General features: G+C 37.2%; 1 protein-coding gene across 2 annotated transcripts in view; it reads right to left on the bottom strand.

Moving 5' to 3' along the window:
- RGS17 (regulator of G protein signaling 17) overlaps positions 1 to 26242 on the bottom strand; it is a 94010-nt gene that overhangs the window by 44259 nt on the left and 23509 nt on the right. For both annotated transcript variants that reach the window (XM_075200710.1, XM_075200711.1), the window contains exon 2: positions 2952 to 3089. In XM_075200710.1, the coding sequence (XP_075056811.1) occupies positions 2952 to 3070 (119 nt within the window). In that variant the 5' untranslated portion in view covers positions 3071 to 3089. The remainder of the gene's footprint in view (positions 1 to 2951; positions 3090 to 26242) is intronic.

Below are 26242 nucleotides of genomic sequence, written 5' to 3'. Positions count from 1 at the left end.
TTCTTTTCTTTCCTATATGGTGATTACTACATACTGATATATAATGGTTTAGATTCTTAATAACCTTAAAGAGTTACATCCACCCATTTAAATCCTCCACCTACAAGTGATAGAAATGCTGATTAAGCAAGCCCCTCACTTTTTAACACTGTAGTGTTAAAAAGGATAGCCAGCTATTCAGCTGTAATATGGGTAATCACCCACCTAAAATTAGCAGCTTAATATCATTCACTGCCTTTTCTATATAGCGATTATTTTTCCTTTTTCCTCATCATGGGTTATTATAATTGTCAGTTTGTTAATAAATGAATTTTCCTGATGAGGAAAGCAGCTGACTAAATTTCTAGTCCTCAAGAAACATACATGCAGGTAAATCCATTCACACTGGCTGCGCCCACACATGAACTAAGTACTGATCATAAGTTAAGACCAGGTTATAAGAGGATTGTATTTTAAGCATATATTGCGAGTAGGAATAGCAAACATGGCATCCTGCTTACGCGCGTTTCGCTAGTGGCTTTGACAAGGTTTCCTGTTACACCCTGATAGAGCCTTGTGATGGTTGTGACTTATGCGGGGCGACCCCACGGTGTTTATCTTTCCACAGCAACAGTAGCCAGCAATGACTGTGAGCACTGGTACTAATTTCATATATATATATATATATATATATATATATATATATGTTTTTGGAGGAAACTTTAAACATAACTCAAATGAATTATTCATGCACGATATCTATTCTGAATGTAAGTGCACAATATGATTCTTAAACTAATTTGATCTTCACATAACTGAGTAGTGAGAGTAAAGTATATTTTAAAGATGTGGCTTCATGTTCAGTTCAATATAGACCCTTTGAATCTTGCCCTAACCAATTAGGTCATTACTGAGTTTAATATAATCACTTAGGTGCTGGTTTAGAGTTGGACATACATCTATTTTATTTATATAAAATAGCCTTATCCGGACTGCACACACACCAAATATACTTCACATGCGTTTCCACATAGATTTTGTCACATCTTACACTTACAACTCCTTATGACTGGGGAAGCGGAATGGGGGAGGGAAAGGGCGGACAAGCAAAGGTATATTCACATAATTGCATAAGTATTTTAAGTAGTACTGGATGCAGACACAAATCCACGGATCAGGAGTTGTATCTCCTATAGTTGCTGAAAGGCTGGTGCAATGCAATAATGATGATGATGGCTATGAGCGGGACTATCTAGCTACTTCTGATTGGCTGATGGCATATTGTCCCCTCTAACTGATGATTCTTAAATCGTTAGTGTGCCTGCAATATTATATGATCTGGGCTGTCTTCATTTTAGTGTGGTTGCAATTTTACATGGTCACAGCTGCCTACTTGCATTACTTGATTGATATTGCCATTTGCACTGCAGCAGGAAAGAATATTCCCATTCATAATATTATTTAAAAACACTCCATATACTATTGTGTATATGACACCTCTCATTTACTACTAACAGTGTCAAGTCACATCTCTACACTATTTTTACTCTTTCTCTATGCTACTGTTGGGCATAACTATAGACACTTGTTACTGTTGACTTTAACCTGGTGCATATGGTAGGGATATACAGATGGACACATCTTGAAATTGTCTGAGTCTTTTCCTGTGTACATTTGGGGCACAAATGCATCCAACAGTTTGGACATTTACTGGTCTGTGAATTCAAAACACAGTCACATTCTTTTGGTCTGCAATGTAGACATATACACTATGGGGATTAAGAATATTTCACCACTAGAATATCCAGCCTAGATTGTCCAAATAAATTTATTAACCGACACTCTACTCTTATTTAATTTTCTACATGTTGCCGATCTCAACTGATTTAATTCTTATTGTGGAATAGATAGTGCTCTAAGTGAGCCAGTATGTACTGCTATTATATAGCAGCACTTCTTCTCCCCATTATCTCTGAAGGTGTTCACATGGTCACTGCTTTGTTTGCAGAGTATGTAAGCATATGATTAACAAACACAGCTCCCTCATCTGTCCACAATTTAGGAGAGTGGTAGCCATTGCCTTGTAGCGGACCTCTAAGTAATGATCTGTGTGCTGGAAATAGTGCCCATTTTCTTGCAACAATGAAATATTTGCAGCTACATAATTGTGTCACTGAATATAGTTATTATATTCTACATGCAGGACAATCTGATAGGTCAATTAACTAGAGGACACCCTAGGGGGAAATACAGTGTAATGAATGTAAAACAATATCAGTCCCCATTTATAATAGTGTCAGCCATTTACTTGTAGAACAGTTAGTAAATTTCTGCAAGTGAAGAAACATAGGTCAGTTATGCATCTGTGGGCGTGGAGCTCTTACTGCACAGCACTGAGATCAGCCCCAAAATAAACTAATATAGTCATGTACTACTGGTATAAATGTAAGTACACAAAGAATATGTGAGAGAGATGTGGGAAGATGACATTATGGAAAGGTGAAGTAACTTGGATGCCTGATGTAGTTAACAGGATACTTGAGGGTGGGGGACACATGGCTTATAAACTTGCATCATTTAAAATGCTTTATATAATACTATATAGTGTTAAAAAGCATCAAAAAGTAATCTCACACAATAAAAATCCCTCAAGCTTTTGGGGGCCTAGGCAACCTCATGCACTCAGCTGTTCCTTTCATAGTTCCATACCAGCATTTCTAAAGATGAGTAACTGCAACAACTTTTACTGTACAAAATAAGTCACACAAACAGTCAGGGCTTGCCATTATAGAAGCAAAGTATTTTTTCTAGCTAATTTCATGTAGAATTTTGAATGTATGTATAGTACTCAATATCTATCCCACCCAACTGGACAGTTTTGTGGTTGTATCTATCTCATGACTAAAGGCAATTAACAGTTTAACTTTATTTACCTGTATACGATAAGGTACCAAATTTACTGCAAGACATACCATGAGCAGCTGCAACAACAGCACCAGCAAAAGCAGCAAGTGTTCGGCCTTTGGTTCCCACCAGGCGCTTGCGGTACCGTAGAGGTTTCTTCATTTTGTGACTGCTGCCTCTTTCTCATTTCAGCAATTCCTCTGTGGCTGGAAAACATTAGTGGACAAAATATGGAAACTGTTACAAACTATTATGGTAAATAATAAACAGTTATATGTCTAATTTTAACTATCCAACAGCCTAGTTTTTATTTAGCAAATAAAATATTGTCAAAGGTTGGCAAACATGTTCATCATCATCATTTATTTAAATAGCGCCACTAATTCCGCAGCACTGTATAGAGAACTCACTCAGATCAGTCCCTGCCCCAATAGAGCTTACAGTTTAAATTCCCTAACATACACACAGACAGACTAGGGTCAATTTAATAGCAGCCAATGAACCTACTAGTATGTTTTTGGAATGTGGGAATAAACTGGAGTGCCCAGAGAAAACCCACGCAAACACACAGATAAGGCCATGGTCGGAAATTAAACTCATGTTTCTAACTCAGTTCTAACCACTAAGCCACCCTGTTGCTTATTTACATCCCTTATTTTGTTATTCATGACTTTTTTAATGGAAAATCCACATGGACATGTCTAGTGGTTACTCATGATCTCTCCTTGGTAGTGTTACCATATCCTCTCCAACAGATAAGTTATTGGAGTCTATTGCAAACTTTTCATATCTTTCCTATCTCATATTCAGGTTTAAGAGGTGGACAAGATGAAGTAGAAGAGATTTGTTAGCTCGCAGGCTTTATGATAGAAACATGAAATTAACTACCAATTCTAAGAGTTAATATGTAAAATAATGTTATAAACACCAAATAATTAAATTAGCTAAGAGAAATTAAAGCTGTAGGATTTCTCTGACTTACCACATGTTTTTACCTATTTTAAACTTAGGTTCTTGTCTGCAGTTAATATCCGCAAACTGTTTTTGTTTTGTATGAGGCATGAAATGTGAACCTCCTTCTAGATTTGGAAAAGTTGCTTAAATACAGTAATGGATTCTGGAACTTCAGAAAAGAGAGCAGAAAAAAGTTCTGGAATGGGGTTAATTATATTGTGATAATTCTACCCATATTTAGCCCAATCAGACTGACCTTCAGAAATGCAACATTTTAAAAACTGGTACAAAAATGTATTTATCCCTGCTGGGAACAGTAGTGTCACATGAAAAAATGTTGGTTTCTAACATTTGCTAACTATTTAATACCCCCAATACCCACTGGGTACCTGTGTTGGGAGGAGCCCTAGTGCTTCAGCACGCTTTAATCATTCAGTCACATAAAACAAACTATGCTGAGTCACACATACAGCATCTTAAGATACGTGTGCCAAGTCCCTCACCGCTTTAACTTTGCCAAGTGGCTTAGCTTTTTACCTGTGAGTGTGTGTGTGTGTGTGTGTGCGTGTATATGTTTCCATAAGTTATTTTAGGGAGTCAAGTGTGGGTATCCCAAGTAAACCCCTGATGGATATTGCTAGGATCTATAACCTGAAGAGTGAGGATGAAATGTCAGAAACACTGTATTGAGGAGTGAGCAAAAGGTCAGATGATCCTAAATGTGAGCTTTACCACCCCTCTTCCCTCCAGGTGCATTGAGGTGCTACACAAGTATCTTCCCAAAAACCTTAATGCAGGTGTAAACGCAGAATCTCCAGAAAGTGGTTTCCACACCATGCTATCAATGGGCATGACCAGTATGAATGGCGTTGTATCTTTAATTTTAGACAGTACTGGGCTGCTCTCCAACTCTTCTATCCCCTTGATATACACAGGCAATTCCTATCCCCATAATATACACAGGGCAAGCCACCTCAAGCATACAGTGTCCCAGGCTGGGAGGGGGTTCCAAGCACCAGCCACCCCTCCACCCCTGGATGCGCCCCTGTAATGGTATACTAAATCTAATACATTTTATGTGTAATTAAAAATATAGCAATATCATCTCCTTCTTCATGTGTAAAAAGATGAGGTTTTGGGGTTTTTTTGCTTCAAATTTGAACTTGCATTGTATAAAAGTGATCTTGTATAAAAAATAAAATAAATAAAAACAGTGCATCATTTATGTACACTTGGCTGTAAAGGGAAGACAGATTTATTGCTAATACAATTGTACATGAATAAATATTTAGCATGTAAAGGTAAATGGACAGAATGTTGAATGATATTGTAGGCTTTCATTTGGCACTAAATTTGGCAAACACTTTATTCCCACACAGCATGCACCGACATATTCATTATGAGCACATATTCATCATCACAAGAAGTTGATTTGATGTGTTGAGTTTAATAAAGAATTAGGCATGAGAAAAATCAAACACTAGAAGTAAATTAATATGCCTTGTAAACGTGATTCATTGCTTCCAAATTGAAGTTGTTCATTACATAATTTTTTTCCAGCAGTAAAGTGCTAGTTCGCTGCAGAAGAGATATTTGTTAGTGATTCTTGCGAATAACAAAGTTTTTGTTTCATTAACATGATATATAGCAATTAACTAAGAAAAAAGCAATTAAGAAAGAAATGCAATACACACATTTTGCTAACTTCATTAAGAAATATTGTAATATCTAGCCGACATGTTTACTAATTTTTATCTTGTTGCTTGTTGTCGAGTAACAATCAGACATGAATGTTTTTAGTCTCAGTGGAATGCAATCTGATGTTTGGGTTCTAAAGTAGGGTCCCAGAATATGTATTGTTGTGCATCCTGTTTGTTGGATATGCATGCATTCTGATTCTCATTTAGAAGTGGACTCCCTGCACTCCAAAAGTACAGAGGAAGAAAGCATATTTAGTACATATGTTCAGTTGGACTCTTCTTAAGATGTGCTCTGCTCATTAACAGTAGCATTTGCTCCAAACATATGTCAGGCATACAAGAGGGTTTACTTAAGCTCCACAATAGTGTAGAGATATGGTTATCTAATAGTAAATTCAAAACCACTAAAGAGTTTCTGAAAAAAACACACTCTTTAGTGAAAAAACACGGTGTATTGTTAAAAAAGACCAACGTGCTTAATCACACTCTGGACTATTTGAAAAGGAGAGACTGACATCTAAAGTGATGATCCAATATTATTTTAATTGCTACTTTGGGAATAACTGATAGTGTGCGAGCAATTTGCATCGCTAACTTGTCTGGAGACTGTGGTAGAGTGCATCATAAGGAGTAAAGACATCTGCAGCTGATAGATAGCTAAGCCGCCAACATGGTGTGTCAAGTTCCATCTCTGAATCTTATCCTTGAGAAACAAACTACCCCTTCTTTCAGTTCCAGCACTCTTCATTTCCTGTTGGTAGTAGAGCTACTAAAGTGGATCCAAATAATTATAACACCTTGTGATCTTTCTCCATGGTCTTGAGTGTGAATCTGATTAATATTTGATCATAACCTGACTTTACATAAACCAACTCCCTATAAGTTAAGCAAGTTAAGTCAGCTATTTATTATTTCAGCACGTTGTACCCTCAAGCTATCTTTTTGGACTTTTTTTAATGTTTTTTATTTCATGTTTAATTTCATGTATTTAATGGGAATTAAATTATTTTTAATGACGGACCATTTGTGACGGTATGATTTACTTGTTATGGAAGATTTGCGCTTTTCTATATAGTTTTATATATTTTTTTCACTAGGTTTATAGATTGATACACAAAAATGTTAATGCAAATCAGTATTACCAAGTTTATTATATGGTGGCTTTGTAAGAAATTGGCTTAATTAATTCCACATTGAGGTTACACAGACAGGCCCATTTTTTCCTTTTTTTGAGACGTTTCTAATAAAGTCAAATTATCCTATTTTTGTACAATACAATAGTATAAAATGAAGTGTCATATACAGCCAGTATTGTTGCACCTGCCTTAATGCTCTCACAGAAAATATGCCTCCTAAAATGCATATCTGCAGATGCGTCCACTCTGTGTTACAAATACATGAACACAGCTTTACTATGCTTGCCTGCCCCTGTCCATACCCACTCTAAGGATATGCAAGTTATCAACATAAATATACATAGAAAAGACATACATCGACAGGCGCTACACAATCAGTGTACACCGCATATAAGTTATATATATTTCAATAAGTACTGGCAAACCATATGAAGCCAAATTCCATCAAACAAATGTGATGATTAAGTGTTTCCTCCACTCAGGTTAATGATGTTTTCCAGAACAGAAAATCCAGGTGTATATAAAATATATAAACAGAGAAACACACAGTGTAGTATGTTCAAAAAATAAATTATTTTTGAGAATGCAAAAGAAAAATAAATTAAAAATAGTGAGCAGCAGTATGACAAATCTCCACAACCCCCTTTAAGAATATGCTTACTTTCGTGAAAAAAATAATAATAAGGTATCTATCACCACTTTAATGATAGGATATTAATCGCTGCTTGTGTTTCTTTGGGGAAAATCCCCCTTTGTAAAATTGCTTACTGCAATATAAATGAGGGTATGGCATATCTACATTAAATGTTTTCTACATATATACAGCGTACCTGGTGATTATTCAGATTCTCACACGTAGAGTATATACAAAAAAACAAAGAAGAAACATATAGTGCATTACCACCAATATTTAATTTACGTAAAAAGACATTCAATAAACAGATAAAATCAGACAGATATGGTGTCTCCCAATATACATTAGGGCCGCTGCCTACCAGAACTTGCAGATGTAAAAGTTTCAGCAGGTTCTTTTTGTGGGCACCCCAACCAATTTTAAAGCAAGTTAAGCAGGAGAAAAGTCCAAAGATGATGAGAAGACAACAGCCAACGTGTTTCAACCTTGCAGGGTTACAAGTTAACAATATGCAAAATGTATACACGAATGCATATAATTCTGGACCCAAGCCTCAGAATTCGTATAGAACAATGAGATCTTACTTAAAGAAAGGCCTCTCAGAACTCATTAAAGGTGATATCCCAGCTATGCTTGATGACTTGATCCTTAAAGATGGATCTATATTTCAGAGAACATAGTCAACTGAAGGATTGATGGAAACTGCAGTTTGTTTGCATCTTAAAATCCTGCACCACTTCTTTGAAGTGCCGCTGCAATTTAGTAATTATCTGCTTTTTTAGAATTATGATACCCAAATAAGCAATTTGGGTCTAAAGTTATATTATGGGACAGAGAGTTATTTCGACATAAATGTGCCCAGAAGCTGGGAAACTTGAGTGCCCAGTGGGAGTTGGAGAGGTCACGTTCGAAGGTTGCTCCCGTCCAAGGAATAAAAATCATTTAAATTCTTTGCAATGGTGAATGATTTTTTTGACAAAACAATTCCATGTGAGCTAGAAACTTTATTGAATAAAATCTCTTTCAAATATGTTAAAAAACCCCAGTCCCATGGAAAAACCCTTGGACCTTAATGCTACTCAGGGCCGGATTTACCACTAGGCAACCTAGGCACCTGCCTAGGGCCCGGTGGCAAGGCAGGTGGTGGGGTATGCCAGCCAATAAAAAAAAAATATTGTGTCCAAGGGAGAAAAAAAAACAACTAAAAAAATAACCACATGATTTCAGCGGACACCGGCAGCCTCCTCCATGCGCTGTTGTGATCCACTGAATGTCAGGCATGAGTCACGCCGTGTGACATCATCACGCCTGACATATTCAGAAAAGACTAACTGTGGAGTGGAGAGGAGGCAAGAAAGAAGACAGAACAGAAGATGAGAAAACAGAAGAGAAGTAATTAGAAAGTTAAGCAAAATAACGGAGGCACAATGGCACACTATGATAAAGGGGAAACAAGTTGCTTCAAACACAATTATGAAGGTGCACAGAGGTGATGTGAAGGGGCAGTGTGATGATAGAGGCACACAAGTGACAAGGGGTACATCCTTGGATTTATGCTTATTATTTTTGCAAACAACTTAATAAGTATTTCTGTCCAGACTTAAAGTTGTTTTGACCAAACTACTTAAAAAACAGGACTGCTCGGTACTTACTTATTAAAAGGGGTGCCTTTTTCTGTATGAGGGTGGCCTAACTCTTTTCACATGTTAGGTACACCCCCAATGATGCAAGCCATGCCCCCAATGGTATGGCCACACCTCCTTTTGGCGGCGCTGCCACTGCACAGCGACAGTTCTGCTCAACTATAGGGGTATATGGTATGCTACAAAAATATAGTGCTATGGATTGTTTCAGGGAGAGGGGGGCCCCAAAACAGTGTTTTGCCTAGGACTCCATGAGGTCTAAATCCAGCTCTGATGCTACTAACAGGTGTCTTATCCTAGCAGGTTCTATTCAGTTCAAAATCATTCCCATTGCTCTTTAAGGAGTTTTTATATTAGGAACACATTTTGTTCCTTGCAATTTCTAAAGCCTTTATCTATTGACCAGCCATGGCTTTCAACGCACACTACTGTGCTCTGGAATAGAACTCTGGATAAATTCTGTCCTCAAGGCCCTATTGTTTAATCTCATGCCTGGATCTTCTTTCCTGTATATATGAGCAATAAGTAGCCTATATGTAACCTTTATAATGTAATACTTGATTGTAGGGCTACTGTCACATTGGAAGTGCTGTGCCTTCTAAACCCTGGGCAAGCAATCACCAAACCGATCCTGACTTTTGATTGTATGTTAATCTATTAATTGAAACTAAGTAAAGCAAGTTTTCTATATGTTCTACATGTCTTTTGTGACAGTTATCATTCTTTCTTTGTGCTAAAATGTAATGTTTCTAACCCTGTTAACCCAATTCAGTCATTGACCCCACTACAAAGGGGTTGGGCATATCTGTTATCCATTCCTGACACAAAAGCAGTGTCTAAATATGTTAAAAATAAAAATAGAAAATCTTCCTCTCCTGCCAGTGTTACCTTGTAATGCCCTTCAACCTCTGTAACACCAGCAAAGTTGGAAAACTTTGTTAAAAAAAACCTTTTGTGACCTTTCTCATTTTGACTTCATATACTTGGATGATGTTTCACTTTCTCCTCTGATTTGTCCCTTCATTAGAAACATGTCAAGACTATGAGTCCATGTCCTTTATGTAAAATTAGAAAAATGCATAAATGCGGTCACAACTTTGATTTTTAGTTACATTATTTTCAAGTTTCAACTACCCTGAATTGCTCTCAACCTGTAGGGGCAAAAGCCACTTAAAGATTCCTTGACTTTGCCAACTGTTACAAAAAAAGAATTTAAAACTACTCTTCGGTGACTGCTATATGTAATGTACAACAGTTATCTTGCAATCCAGCTACAAAAGTTTCCTAACCTGCCTTCCTAGATATTGCCTTTGCTTCTCTGCTGCCTGCATCTGACCTTAGATTCCTTTGGGGGTTGCAACCTGTGGCTTGCCAAGTCTGGGTCTTCTATAGGGAAGAGAGGAGGCTATGCAACCCAATCATGGCAACACCAGTAATCAGAGACACAGAGGGTCTGCCCCCTAACCCTATCCTTGTGAGGGAGATATTACATTTTACTTCACATTTTTGTAAACTCTATCCTACAAAACATAGCTGGATCTAAACATTATTACGTAGTAAGTAGTCTGGTGTATAAGGCATTTTATAATATAAGCTATGTTTGATAAATATTTGTAAAAAATCATCTCATACTCATAAGCAAACAAGCTTTCTTGCTAATTCTTAGGATAACAATTCAAATGGATCAACAACGTAAAGAGAGAAATGTTATTGATCACTAACTGACATTCCCCTTAAATGGCCATTAATGTTTCATAACAGCAATTGTCCTTGAATTAATAGATCCTGTAAAAGAAGAATGATCTGCCATCATATAAAAACAGTATATGGGGCATATTCAATTCTTTGAATTCCCCACAGCGTTAAAACTATTACTTTTATTACGGTAACAGTAAGCTGGATTTCAGCTCGCGGCTCAGGGAGCTGCAAGCTGAAATCCAGCGAGAAAACTACCGTAATAATGATATTTGTGTGCACTATTACCATAATAACGGTAATAGTGTGCTCGACTCAAGATTTTTGGTTATAACGCCAAGAATTGAATATGCCCCTTTGAGTCTTATCTGACAAAAAGGAACAATGTTAATTAAATCTGAAAAATACCTTCAACTAGTCTGTGCCCTTGTTGATTGTCCATACTTTACTTCATTACAGACTAAAAAGCGCAATGTGCAGCCACACGAAATATTAACAGTTAATACACACAGTCAGTAACTCACTCATAGGATACCAAAGGTACTTTAATACTTGTATTTTTATAAGTTTATTAACTTTAGTTTTAAATATGGCTTGCTATTTATCTTAAGTTTTTATTTTAGATTCTGAAATACCAATCTGAGCTGTATTACCCTTGTGTGTTTATTAGGGATAGAGCATATGTATTCATTATTTATTACTGGTTACATACAGACATGCAGGCCAGATCTAGAACAACACGTGGTTTATTGGAGCATAAAAATGTTAACAGCAGCTCTGACAAGTCCTGCGTGTTCATGAGCAGTCAAGTTTAGAGTGAGAGGGGCTTAGCCGACGTAGCCAATTTCGAGCATCTGAACTAAAGCAACTACACAGATGTGGGGCTCTTGATAAACTGATGCCATAAACTTGTGGTGTCAAACACACCAGTATTTGAAACAAAGTTCATATATCCAACTTGTTACTTCTTTGCATGGGCATTGTAAATGTACGACCTGTCAGAGTCTGGCAGAAAGTGAGGTCATTGACTATGCATGCTGGGAAATTCCGTTCTATATTCTGCATTCTTGTTATGTATGTAATTCTGAGTAAACACGTTATGTTTCACTCCTGAGGGTTGTCACTCCAGCCTTTCTACACCCACATCTACAGGCATATATTAATAATGATGTCTTTCTTTAAAATGTATTGCTTGATGCTTATTTATGTGCATATCCTTGTACCTGGTACACTTATTTTGTGGTACCTTGTTTCTGGTTTTAATACAAAACTAAGGCTGGGAAAAATATACCGCTTTTCTTAACTCTAATGTGCTGAATTGCAGATTAGTCAATCTACCCCTTAAAAATACTGGCGACTTCTAAAATCTATTTTAAAAAATCGATATAAGCATTAATTTCTGTTAATAGACTGGTAAATGCTACAAGTATATTGATGACACTTTAAAAATATAAAGCAAAAAGCATACAAAAAGAAGCTGTGATTAGACCTTAAAGAGAAAATCTTTACATTTTCTAAAGTACAGTAGGGAATCCTTCAAAAATGTTATGACACATATAAAGATAATAGGTCAGGATTAGACACTAAAAATGGAACTGTGTAAATCTCACTTCTTAAATCCCTTGAATAGTTTTAAAGTAAATCTCATCCAGATCTATTAATATAGACACAAAATATTGAACACAGTTAAGCTTTCATTTTCAACTATTATGTTTCTTCCAGAATTTACTAACCTAAAATGATGCCTACTTCAACTATTGCTTCAATAGAAAACTATTCATCTATCTAAGTATGTACCACCAGAAGTGCACCTAAAATCTAACCTTACAGAGTTGCCAAGCAAAGGAAAAAAAAAAAAATATGACTTATTCTGGGTTATACAGGAAGTAATATATATTTTATGATTATGTCATACATGTGTAGTACACATTTAATATGTTCTATTACTATGTACAGTATGCATGGGAGTTTTCCTTCAATAGCATGCATTTTACCAGACTAACACTTCATGATGACTTCAATCTGTCTAGCTCCTAAGGGGCATATTCAATTCTCCGGAAGTTCCGCCACGTAAAAACTACTACCGTTATTACGGTAGAAGTTAGCTGGATTTCAGCTCGCGGCTATTAACGGTTTTTCCGCGCACTATTACCATAATAACGGTAATAGTGCGCGGACCGCGGGATTTTTGGCGTTTCCGCCGACAAATTAATACGTCCCTAAATGTCTAAGCAAATATATAAATCTATTAGTTTATTGCTCTATATGGTGTTATTTTATTGATTTTGCAATATGCTCCAGAGGCCCGGCTCTGCTCTACTGAGCAAGCTCAGGGCTGGTGCATGTCCTGTTTGGAGTTTCTGCTCTCGAATCGAAAGCCAAAATAGGGCTTCACTGAACATATGCTGGCCCCTGTGTTTGCTCAAAACAGCAGAGCTAGGGCTTCTGGAGAGCATGGTCCAGAATTGCCAGACACCCTTGTAGGGTTAGATTAACAAAGTGCCTGATGGGGCAGCAGCCCCAGGTCTCTCCACAGAAATAGGTCCAAGCCACACAGGCGGAAAATAACATTCTTTGTGAGGGCACTTGGTGCAAGGAGGGGGGTTTGGAGCGATGAGCAGTGAGGAGTGGTGATCCCGTTGTTGGAGAGCAACAGGCAGCCAATCCAAAGGCTGCCTGTTGCTGAGTGGGGTGGGAGCTGCACTTACAGAGGTTGTGTGTGACTCATGCTGTACCAACTTCCACCCAGTCCCAGACGGAGGTCAGCAGCGCTCAACACAAGAGGTAGGAACAATTTATCTTTAAGAGGGGATATGTGACAACAGGCCCAACAGTGTACATGTGACAACTGGTTACATGTGACAAAAAGCCCAACAGGGGATATGTGACTACAGGCCCAACAGGGGATATGTGACAACAGGCCCAACAGGGAACATGTGGCCACAGGCCTAACAAGGGATATGTGAAAATATAATATGCATTTGTTAACGGCTCGTGTATAGGGATCAGTTCCTTTTCTTACAACAAAATTACCAACTTTCTCAATGGAGGTTATACTTTGGTGCCACTGACAGTTAACTGTTTGACTATTTGTATTTTAAAGTCTGTTCAGATGTATGAACACTTGAAGAAAGAATAACTATATGGTCACAAGGGTGCTATGTATTGTGTGGCCGTCCCAAGCGTGCTATGTATTGTGTGGTGGTCACAAGGATGCTGTGTATTGTGTGGGGGTGGATGATCTTCTGCATACCACTTATGGTTAATTGAGTTAATGTCACCTTCCTGTCAGCTGAAACCAGGTTGGCCATTCTCTTCTGACTTCTCTCATTAACAAGACCTTTTCAACCACAGAACTGCAGCTCAGTGGATGTGGACCGTACTCTGTAAACTCTAGAGACTTTTGTGTGCAAAAATCCCAAGAGATCAACAGTTTCTGAGGTACTAAAACAAACCGTATGGCACCAGCAATCATTGCACAGTAAAGGTCACAAAGATCACATTTCTTCCCTATTCTGGTGTTTGGTCTAAACAGCAATTGCAATTTTTGACCATGTCTGCATGCTATTATACATTGAGTTTCTGACACATGATTGGCTGACTAGATATTTGCATTTACTAGAAGGTGTTCAGGTATACCTATTAAAGTGGACAGTGAATGTCTATCTATCTATCTATCTATCTATCTATCTATCTATCTATCTATAATATCCCACCAGAAAAGACATAATATTTTTTGGTGCCTGACAGCACATTTTTTCTGTCAGATTACTGGGGAAAAATAGCAAAAAAAATAATTCACCACTACTTTTTACACCCTAAAATAGAAAAAGTAATTTTTGCAATACAAGATATAGAACATGGGGAATGTAGTTATGATTAATTTAGTACAAACGTAAACTCTCTGGTTTCAGACACTCAAGATTGCATTAAATCAGTGAGACGAGTGAGTAAAAATCATATTATCTTATTCAATTGAATGTCCATTTATTTCATGGAATTTTCAAGCATGTGTGGAAAATGAAGACACCCCATTTAAATAAATGGGCAACTGAAATTAGTAGCAAAAGCCCATACAGAAATATGTAAATAATTAAATATGGATAGCATAATCCCCATCTAAAGACCTTAATCGACCCCAGAACTAGGCAGACTGGAGTGGGTTTCCACCTTAGCAGTGGGATCCCATATTTGCTTGTCTCCCTGTTCGATAGGAAACCAGCCGCAGACTGCCTACTGGAAATCAGCCCCAAACCAGCTCCACTAAAACTGGAAGACTGAGAAGCATGTGGTTCTCCTGCTATTGTGGGTACCAGCCCAAGCTACACAAACTGGGCAGGTACGCATTATAACATGGAAATCCCACAGCATGATACCTCCTCTCATAGTGGAAAGATCAACAGGTTTTATAGGGAGGAGTGTAAAAGACAGCATACCCCCCACCCCCCCCAACAAAAAAATAAATAAAAAATAAAAAGTCCTAGGGGTAAATGTATCAAGCTCAGAGATTTCTGGCGTTTTTGAAAAGTGGAGATGTTGCCTATAGCAACCAATCAGATTAAACTAGTATTTTGTAGAATGTACTAAAGAAATGATAGCTAGAATCTGATTGGTTTTTCAACCCAGCAGAAAAACTCTCAGCTTGATACATTTACCCCCTGGGCTCTTACCGGAAAAAAGTTGAGGCACTCCTACTTTTGTTTATAAAATAAAATCTTCTCTTCTGTCTTCTCCTGTCATAATACAAGGTGCACATTCTTAACTTATAACAATCAAAATATCTTCTTTATTTGTAATCCAAGAGATTTCTTCTTTAATTGGTAACCATGGTTAAACAATAAAAGTGATGCTAAACATCTTACAATGAGCTCTTTTGCTGAAAGACATCCTTAAACGCTGAGCCTATCACAAGCGTTTTCCTATGCACCAGCCATTCACTTGTTGTGCCATGCACCAGCCAATAATAACATGGCCAGCCTAAGAAAACTCTTGTGATTGCCAAAAAATACTACTGGTTAATTCAGTTCACAGTTATTCAGTGGTGAGGCTCCTAGTGAGTAGTTTGCATCTAGTAAAAGTTTCTTTTTTAAAATCCTACTGAATTAGGTGAGTTTCCCACGGTCGTGGTTAAATCCCCTAATACCATAAATAGACCTAGCGCAATTAGCTAAGCTCATTGCGTATCGGAGCTTCTACTGTGGCGGCTCAGCTCTTTTTTATTTTCCTTCAATCAAGAATGAAGAATCGTGGATGTTACAAATATGGGGCCCTCCTGGCTGAGGATCAGAAGACTGCAGGCAACAAGGGGGGCTTTTTGCCCAAGAAGAAAAGAAGACATTACAAGCAGGGACTTTTGGGTACAAATACTTTTTGGACTTTGCAAGCCAGACTTTGGGAATTACAAATTTATTTTGGACTTTTACAAGCCGGACTTTGGATACAAATTTAATTGGGACTTGGTTTACAGCCATTTTAGGATTAAAAGCTGCTGATGACAGATGAAAATATCTGTGGTGAGTATAGGGTATTTATTATTTTTAATAAAAATATATGGTATAAATGAGGGTGTTTACTGTCTTTATTGTGGGTTTATTATTTTTATTAAATGTATGTGGTGTTAACAAGGGTGTGGTGGTATCTTTAACATTTTATTTTGTGGAACTACAGGTCCCAGCAAGCTGTGGGTGTCAGGGCATGTTGACACTTGTGGTTCTCCAAGTGCCAACATGGCTGCCATGGGTATGCTGGTGCTTGTAGTTATACAAGTAGCAGCTTGCCCACACTATTTATGGCACCCTGGCTGGCTGGGACTTGTAGTTCCACAAAACAAAATGGCGCCTGTTTGTTTTTTTTACACTATAATTGCCGTTTATTACCCTACACCCACCGCCCAGGGGTGTAGAAAGAGACCTAGTGCTTTCAGCACTGGGCTGGTACCCCAGGGGGGGGCGCTCGCTCTTTTTCAGCGGACCCCACTCCCTAGGGAATGCAGCCCAGCGCTGAACAGCCTAGGGTTGGTTTGTCATTATGGCAGGGGGACCCCTGCCGCCTGTCCCCCTGCTATAGTGCCAACAACCCCGGCTGGTTTGCCTAGTGCTGGTTTCATGAAAATCAGGGGACCCCACACAAAATTTTTCCCCGATTTTCACGGAACCAGCAGTAGTCTGGCAGCACTAAGGTTTATAGTTAATTTTTTTTAATAAAAACTTTAATCTATTTTTTACAGTTTAGACAGCTGCCGATGGTCCGGCTGTATGACAGGACAGTGTAACAGTGATGTGTGTACTAAACACACTGCTAGCAAGCAGCATGTTGTATCTGGTGTGTTTGAAAGCAAACTCTCCTGAGTTTGCTTAATTGCAGCTTCATACATTTGAAACTTGTATAGTCTGGACTTTGATCTCTATCGATTTTGGAAATAGTGATATTAACAGAAGCACAACTCTGGCGATTTTACATGATATCTCAGCTTCATACATCTGCGAGTTTCAACTCTCCCGAGAAAATCGCTGGATTTGCAAAATCGGAGCTTGATACATTTAACCCCTAGAGAGAGAAGAACAGGTCAACACTAGGTAATTAATTACCATATATAGCAACACGTGGCTATTTACATTTAATCAGAGGTTGTGCTCTTCCAACTTAATAGGAAGTTTCCTATACCACAAGACTAGAGTTGAAAAAAAGAAGGCGCTCCAATCCACTAAATTTTAAAACCAATTTTATTGCCAACACGAAACAATTATATATTCACGTCTTCACATTTAATAGCACCATAGTGACGATATATTTAAAATAAAGCTAATACAAGTGAAAAACAGATAAATTAAGTGTTCCGTTAAAATAAGATTAGATCCTTGGTTGGAGGCGGAGTGTGTGGTCTGTTAAACCAAGGTTTATATTTTTTGTTTGTTAATTATAATATACTTGTTCACATAAACAGGAAGATCTATTTTAACCAGTATTGTTTTTATAATTATATATTGTCTTTATGACTGTATTTGATGTAATCATATTATTCTTTTTCGATAAAATTGTTATATTACACAATATTTCAACTTATGTTTTCATTCAAATTGTCTTTTCGTCTAAAAATATTTTTTCATCTATCAACACTTATTAGTGTGCAAAATAATTATAACTAATAATGAGATTTAGAAAGATTTCTCGTTTGGCAGGAGATAGTAGTTATACATTTATAAATAGTTTAATTTTGCATGTGTCTCCACATATTGTTATAGCACCTATAACAATAGCAATAGGTGGAGACACTCATACAAAAAAGATTGATTTACTCGTTTTATTCAGCAAGTGAAGATGCACCAAATAAGTTTATATTTCAAAGCAAGTAACCATGTTGTTACTTGTGTGACAGAAGGTAGTTTGAGGTATGGTTAATTTACAACATTTCATATTAAAACAGTAACCTAAGACATTTTGTATATGTATGTAAACAACAAACAAACAAAACAGTACATTTTCAGAACTACCTATATGTGATGTGCAACCTTTCTTACATCAGATATGCAAAAAACTATAAAAAACCTATGTCTGTATCACATGGATCAGTAAATACAGTGTCAAATTAATGTGTCATTAACATCATATGGAGACATAAGATTTCAATATTCAGGTATTATAGAAAAATGTCAGAATTGAAAAACAAGGCACTGGTTTGATAATTATAAACACATTTTTATAAAAATATATAAATGAATGAAATCAACAATCAACTGAGCTGAAAAAATAGTTATAGGAGGAAGGTTGAAGTAAAATTGAAAGTAACCAATGAGCGCAGAATTGGCAGACACCTTTGCAGGCCATCAGTCACAGATATGGCTGAAAAAGTGTTGGCCATGTATGACTTTTTTTTTATCCTCACTTCAACAGTTCCCTCCACAGCGATTGTGAATGCAGTAGCAGCATGAGCTACAATGAAGAGACTAATACCACTTTCATACTGCCGCCCAGGCTATATCCCGGGTTGTTAACCCGGGATATTGCCGGGGCACAGGGCAGTATAAATAAGAAGATTACCGGGTCGGGCGGGTTCATACTGCACCTGCCCGACCCGGGTTCTAGTCCATTAGAAATGACGTCATTTTAGTACCCAGAGGTCCCCCTGACAAGCGGCAACGCACCGGAGACACCGCTGGCTGAAAATAAGTTAAGTAAACATTTGTTATGTATTTTTTATTAATTAAAATAAAAAATTTTTACTTTGGCATTTTTTTTTTTTACAGTATGAATGGTGAGACCCTGGAATCACCCGGGTTGCACCATTCATACTGCAGGCGAGCGGGGTCCAACCCGGGAATTACCCCTCGCAAAATCCCGGGTCTAAGTCCCGGGATTTTAGACCCGTGATTTTGTGGTTGGACTATTCATACTGCACCAAGACCCGGGTTTTTCAGCGTGCCTCTGCAAAAACCCGAGTTTTTGGTGCAGTATGAATGGGGTATAAGTAGCCCTGGATACATCTGTAAGGTAAGAGCTGTATAGTGCAGAGCTGTACAGATTTGGTGACTATTGTTAATATTGTAGCAATGTTTAATATTTTCTTTTTCGCTTACCAATATACTGGAAATTGTGTTACATTTTCAATAAACATGTGTATTATTATTATTATTATTATTATTATTATTATTATTAACATTGATTCCTAAGCGCCACAGTATTCCACAGCGCTGTACAGTAGGGAAAACAGTACATACATAAAACAGGGACATACAAGGTACACAAAATAAATGCAGACATGGAAACAAAGGGTATGGAGGACCCTGCTCATTAGAGAGCTTACATTCTAATTGTAATGTAAATGTGTACGGTATGAATGTGTTTATACTGTGTATATGTCTATACATGCATATAAAAGGTAAAGTTGAATTTTTGCGGTATCTCTCTATATATTTTGCCTATTTATACATATATTTAGGCTCTGTCATTGGTTGGCCACCCCAATCTAGATACTTATCTTTTTCAAAATAAAACCCCAGCTGATAGTATGTTACATCATGATAGCTCACATCTACAAACTACCATCAAAGGAATACCAAATGGTGAATTCATACCCTTGAGATTAAACTATTCCAATTTTAAAGATTTTGAGTAGTAGTTTTTATGTAAGAGGTTACGTAACAGGCAAGCGAAGAAAGCCTTTAAATCGTCAAAAAATCGGCATTTGATTTAGTTTAGAAAAATGCAAATTAGTGTTTAAGATTTTAGTGTTTAATTTTCTAATCTGGCTGCTATGTGGCCCTGACATGAGTGTGTCCCTGGCAATTAGTGTCCATCTGTTCAGGGGGCCTCCAGAGCGGTCTAATAATTACTATTGTACATAACTCTCTATTAATAAAGACAGTTAAGAGTACATTTAATTAGAATTTAGAATTTGTTGCTAACAATAGCACATATTATTTATCATGTAGCAGTTTTGAGTACTACAAATGCAATGCCATTATTAGGAATGCAGCAATATTGAATTGAAGTCTGTAGATTAATCTCAAGACAAGCAGCAAATCGGTGAGCGGAGAGGTGGAATCATCTGCGCAAACACTGCATCCAAATTTCTACAACGTTACTGACTTTTCTATCACATAAGTTATGGCTTAAATTAATAATGAGAATGAGTGGAAATTGGAACCATTTTAGTTGCACGTCGTAATTGTGAGTGTGAACATTTTTATTACATTGTTTGGAATGTAGCTAGAAACGAGCTTCTCTACCAAAGTGCAATATGCTGTGGAAAGGGGTCCCATTAAAAGTATTGAATGAGACCCTAAGGCAGCCAGGTCTGAGCAGCTGCAAAAGCTTTTGCAGAGTGGAAATGCTGTGCGTCCCCCATATGACAAGAAAAGCCCCTAAGAATACATCCTCTCCAACCCTTAACTTTATTCATACTTGCCAACTCTCCCGGAAAGTCCGGGAGACTCCGAAATTCAGGTCAGTCTCCCGAGCTCCCGGGGGATCTGGCATTTCTCCCGGATCCAATATTTCACAGAGAATCGCGTCATTTGACGCGATTATCGGTGAATCACGCCATTTTGGAGGGCGGGAGGGGGCGGGGCGAGGCCAATCACGTCATTGTGCCCCCGCCCCCACAATGTACTGTATGGTTTCGTGGGGGGCGGGGCCAAAATGACGCATTTAGCCTCGCCCCCTCCCCCTCCCGCCCTCCAGTCACGCCCCCAACTCCCGAAAGCAAGTTTCGGGGAATTGGCAAGTATGACTTTATCGTATTACAAAAATCTTGCTTAGAAGGAAAACTTGTTTCTGCCTTGCATTTGAGATGCATGGTTATGTCTTTGCATCACTTAACTTATTCCTATATCTAAACAAACATTTGCTTTTCTGTAGACACTGCTAATTTGCTGCATAAAACCATGCACCTCAGCCGAAATCTAGGTGCACTTGCTCTTATCAGTGCACATCACAGGTCCAAAGCTGCACTGTGAAATCAATTTTTGCCCCAAGCGAAAATATGTTGATTTGCCCTGCTGCGCTTAGAAGGACCACTTATATCAAAGTGCAAACTCTCGAATATGTCTGCACAAAATAACAGTGTTCCTAGATTTGTAGAGAGGCAAAAAATTCTGAAGATGCCTAGAGCATCTTACCACTTTATGACCTCTTACCACTTTAGAACCACATCTTTTATTAAACATTTTAATTTTTTTCTCCTAAAATACTGATTGGTTTAGCATCAAATGATTTTAATAATGAGAAAAAAAAGGTGACATTGGAACTGTCTTTACTATAAGTGGCATTTCAGCATCTGAAGATTTGAATTACATTGGCATAGTGTAAGTAAAAAAATGTAATTCTCCACATAAGTATAAATGTAGAGACCCATAGTAATGTAGACTGAGCATTGTACCCAGCCATGTAAAACATTTGGAAGATATAACACTTGCCCATAAATTGTTCCCTACTAAGATGTAATAATATTTTCAAATTAATATAGATATAATATTTCAACACACAGTAATTATTTACAAATTGTATGTTACATTAATAGTGTAATATATAATAAACTATATTTTATTGAACTGAGAAGACACTAGGTGGCAATGTTCTCAAAGTTCCATTATAATCCGAGCAGGTTTGTACCTCTTAAATTTTAGCATGAAAGAAGATTATATGAACATTTATTTCTGCTTTGCAGCAAGTGAACATGTCTATGTTACTTTAAGTAACTAAAAGGATTTTTTAAAAAAAAATTAAGGGAGAACTCAGCTAAAAATATGCGAACTGCACACTTATGTAGATTCTGTCTGACAGTTCCACTATACTTGGTACACCCTCATGTAAATCTAGCAAGCATATGTTTTCAATCCAGTGAAATTTCAACACTAAATGTAGCCTCACTAAAACAAAACAAAAAATTAGGAAAAGCTAGCTAAGAGCAGAATTGGCAAAGAGCAGGAATTATAAAATGAAAGACTTGGCATTGTTTGTGTATTCAATATAACACAACCCCACGTGCATGAATTAGGTACCCTCTTGTTACCTTAAGCCGATAAGAGCTAACTGGCACTGCTTTCCTTGATGCCGATGAACCAAGTCCACCATAGCTCTGTAACAGAACTTCTTCCATAGGGTTCTACTGAAGAGCTATTGGTGAGCAATGTGTTAGTTTTCTCCGCAGTGATGTGGTCCAGCACACTACTGGCACACAGCATCCGGTGACACTTGTGCTGTATAGGTGGGCATTGAAGAAGGATTGTTCAAAAGTATTGAAGACATAACGACTTTTTTTTAATCTACTACCAGGGGTGGATCTAGACTATTCTTTTAGGGGGGGGGGGGGGGTGGGGGTGATATAGCAGAATGACCCCTCCCTAATATCTGTTATAAAAGAAAAAACAGATCTTAGATCTCCAGTGGCACTGTAATGCAGACCACCTTCTAATATCTTTAATAATATAATATCAGATCCCATATATTTGGAGGCATTATAAATTAATAATAGTGCAATCCACCAATCGGTGTGACACTGTCATATCCAGCAACTGTGTGGCCGCATGCTGCATGATTACGCCTGGTGGCAGATTATTCTGCTCGGCCATCCTGTCTGGTGTCTACCTTTCAGACGCCAGACACATCTCTGTAGTGTGTGCCCTGATTTTGTATTATTTTGTATTATTACTTGAATTAGGGGGTGCTCTACATCTATGTAGCTCTGTGACCTTGCCCCTTTACATAGTGTGCAAACTTTAGTATGACATATTTCTACACATTTTAATTCATTTTTACTGTTAATTTGTTGAAAAAGAATAAAACAGTTAATGTGGCAGTTGTAAAAAATGTAAATGTAATTGTCCTTTAAAATGTAATTGACTCAGTTGTCTTACAGAATTAAGTCTTTACCCAGTGAAGACAATTGCTGAGTTAAGTAAATAGTCTGACCCTTCTCACCTATCAAGATATTGTGTCTACTCTCAACAAACCTGGACTCCTCTAAAAAACATGTGAAAATAAAGATAACTGACTGCTACAAAGCAGAATAAAGCTATAAATAGATAACTAAATACTCCAAGTCTTAATTTCCTACTGTCAGAAACATTAGTAAGAAATAGAGGTTAACACAAATTCTGGAAGACTCGGAATAATATTTAATAGAACTGCTTGAAAACTGGTCAGGTATGCAGAGCAAACCTACATAAGAAAGGTATAGCTGACAAAGCATAGTGGTTCACAGTATAGAGTTGCTCACAAATAATGTTTCTGCATGAAAAAGTTGGCAGAAAATAAAACATTTCCTACACCCTCATCACAAAACGTAATGTCTGTAGCAAGCAGAGCAATACATAAATAAGTCAGACACTTTTGGAACAAAATAAAAAAAAAAATTTTTGTCCACAACCACAAAAAACACTTTTGGCGAAAATCAAGTGAAGCACCGCTAAACGTGGAGGTGGATCTATTATACTATGGGGTTGTATGACACAGGACATATTGTGTAGTTAGAGGGAAGAATTGATTCAACTGAATATCAACAAATCCTAGAAATCAATGTCACAGTATGAGTGAAGAAACCAAATCATCATCATCATTATCATCACCAATTATTTATATAGCGCCACTAATTCCGCAGCGCTGTACAGAGAACTCACTCAGATCAGTCCCTGCCCCATTGGAGCTTACAGTCTAAATTCCCTAACACATACACACAGACTAGGGTCAAATTGTTAGGAAAAGAAGGGGGGGGGGGTAAACCAATCTGCTCAAAGGTAAAGACAAACCTCAATTAGATGTGATTAAATACAACAAATAATATGAGGGGGTGCTCTCGTAACTAGACGAATCTAGACATCAAAAAGATACAGTTGATAATAGATATCAGCTGAATAGATATCAGCTGAATAGAGTAGTGTGCAAGGCACTCCTGTCTTAGGAATTTATCACTATAAAATCAATTTTATTGATAATTATTTTAAATATTAAGCTAAATACCCAAATGTCATATAAGTTGGCGAATATAAAATATAGAAGTGAAAAGATTGAAATAAAGTGTAAAGAAAATTAAAAATGACCCATAGGGAGAAACGGTTATCCTTATTAAGTATTGAATTAGTATTAAAGTTTAATACGTGAGAATTATTGTATTCTCTAATCACATTCTTTATTTTTGTAAGGACCCCTGATAATTCACGTCTTGTGTCTAATCACAGTGGTGGTTCATAACAAATATAGCTACCCTTATGGCTATCAAAGGGTTATTATTAGCCCCATGGGAACTGAGTGCTGTTATATATACATGTATAATATGGAACACTCTCACATGGTCCATAGATGTCCCTTATTCTGCGGGATAGCTATATTTGTTATGAACCACCACTGTGATTAGACACAAGACGTAAATTATCAGGGGTCCTTACAAAAATAAAGAATGGGATTAGAGAATACAATAATTCTCACGTATTAAACTTTAATAATAATTCAATACTTAATAAGGATAACCGTTTCTCCCTATGGGTCATTTTTAATTTTCTTTACATTTTATTTCAATCTTTTCACTTCTATATTTTATATTCGCCAACTTATATGACATTTGGGTATTTAGCTTAATTTTTAAAATAATTATCAATAAAATTGATTTTATAGTGATAACTTCCTAAGACAGGAGTGCCTTGCACACTACTCTATTCAGCTGATATCTATTATCAACTGTATCTTTTTGATGTCTAGGGTCAAATTGTTAGCAGACAATTAACCTACCAGTATGTTTTAGGAGGAAACCAGAGCACCCGGAGGAAACCCATGCAAACACGGGGAGAACATACAAATTCCACACAGATAAGACCAAAGTCGGGAATTGAACTCATGACCCCAGTGCTATAAGGCATAAGTGCTAACCACTAAGCCACTGTGTTGGTAATTTCAGCAAGATGATCCAAAACATACCTCTAATTTAACCATGAAGTGCTTAAACTAATAGAAAAGATTATCAGGTCTATTTACTAAGCTGCGATGAGCCAAAAATCTTGCTAAAACAGCATGTAGGCAGTAGGGTCAAATTCTTCATTTGCCAGTAGCGTTAGGCTGCTGGTGAAGGAGGTTTTAGTTAGTTTAGATGGGGAAGTTTGTCAGGGCGACGCCAAGGAGCCCTGGCTTCATAAATACTAGCGGCAGGACACTGCTGCCCACTAACGTCCAATGATAAATGGACGCCTAAGAATTTAGTCTGGCTTTCACAGACCCAAAACTTGAAGTTTATTGAAAAACTGTGGAAAGATCTTAAAGATTAATTGCATTCAAGAAGACCTAAGAATTTATCTGAACTATAAGAGCTTTGCAAAGAAGAGATGACCATATTCCTAAAGCAAAAACAGAAAATCATTAGATGGCTGCAAGAAATGTTCGAAAGCTGCTGATTCTGCCAAATAAGGTCATACTGAGAAATTACTGACAAGGAGACCAAACTTCTGTAAATGCTATATTTACTGTGTTGCTATTTTCCAATCTGTTACATTCAGCAAATAAATAGTTATTGCGCAATAAAATGCTTCCTAAGCAGCTTACAAATGTGGATGATTGGAACTTATCTGTAGCTAAGTCAGTGTTAGGAAGTTTAGTGCAAGAGTTAGGCCAGCATGGGGCAATCACAGACATAACATTGATGAATGTATATAGAGAATTGTAATGGTACTTAATATAAGAAATACGAGCAGAAAGATTCACAACATGATTATGACAAAATGTCTTAGAAGTCTTTTGCCTAGAATTTAGATTCACAAGTCAAATAGACTAAGGTTTGGCAGTAGGGCTGAGGATAAAATAGAAATAACAAATAATAATATAATAATAATAATAATAATAATAATAATAATAATAATAATAATAATATTAGTAGTAACAAATAATATGAGAGGGGTTGGAAATTGCCTATATGGGGAGGTGTACTGATCAGTAATGGGGCATACCTGGCCAAACATATTAACTTAAGGAAGAATTTGAGCCCATAACATGATGTCATGAGTCCCCCGAACCAATCATGATTTATACTGCAATGTGGTGGGGGATTTTCTTCCTTTTTACACTGGGGAAAACAGTAAACAATACTGATCAAGACATTAATGTCCATTGAAGGCAAGG

Source organism: Mixophyes fleayi, chromosome 3 (genome assembly GCF_038048845.1).
Source record: "Mixophyes fleayi isolate aMixFle1 chromosome 3, aMixFle1.hap1, whole genome shotgun sequence".
NCBI classification, from domain to species: domain Eukaryota; kingdom Metazoa; phylum Chordata; class Amphibia; order Anura; family Limnodynastidae; genus Mixophyes; species Mixophyes fleayi.
The sequence above is the reverse complement of the archived record's forward strand: the minus strand, read 5'-3'. Positions and strand labels throughout refer to the sequence as shown.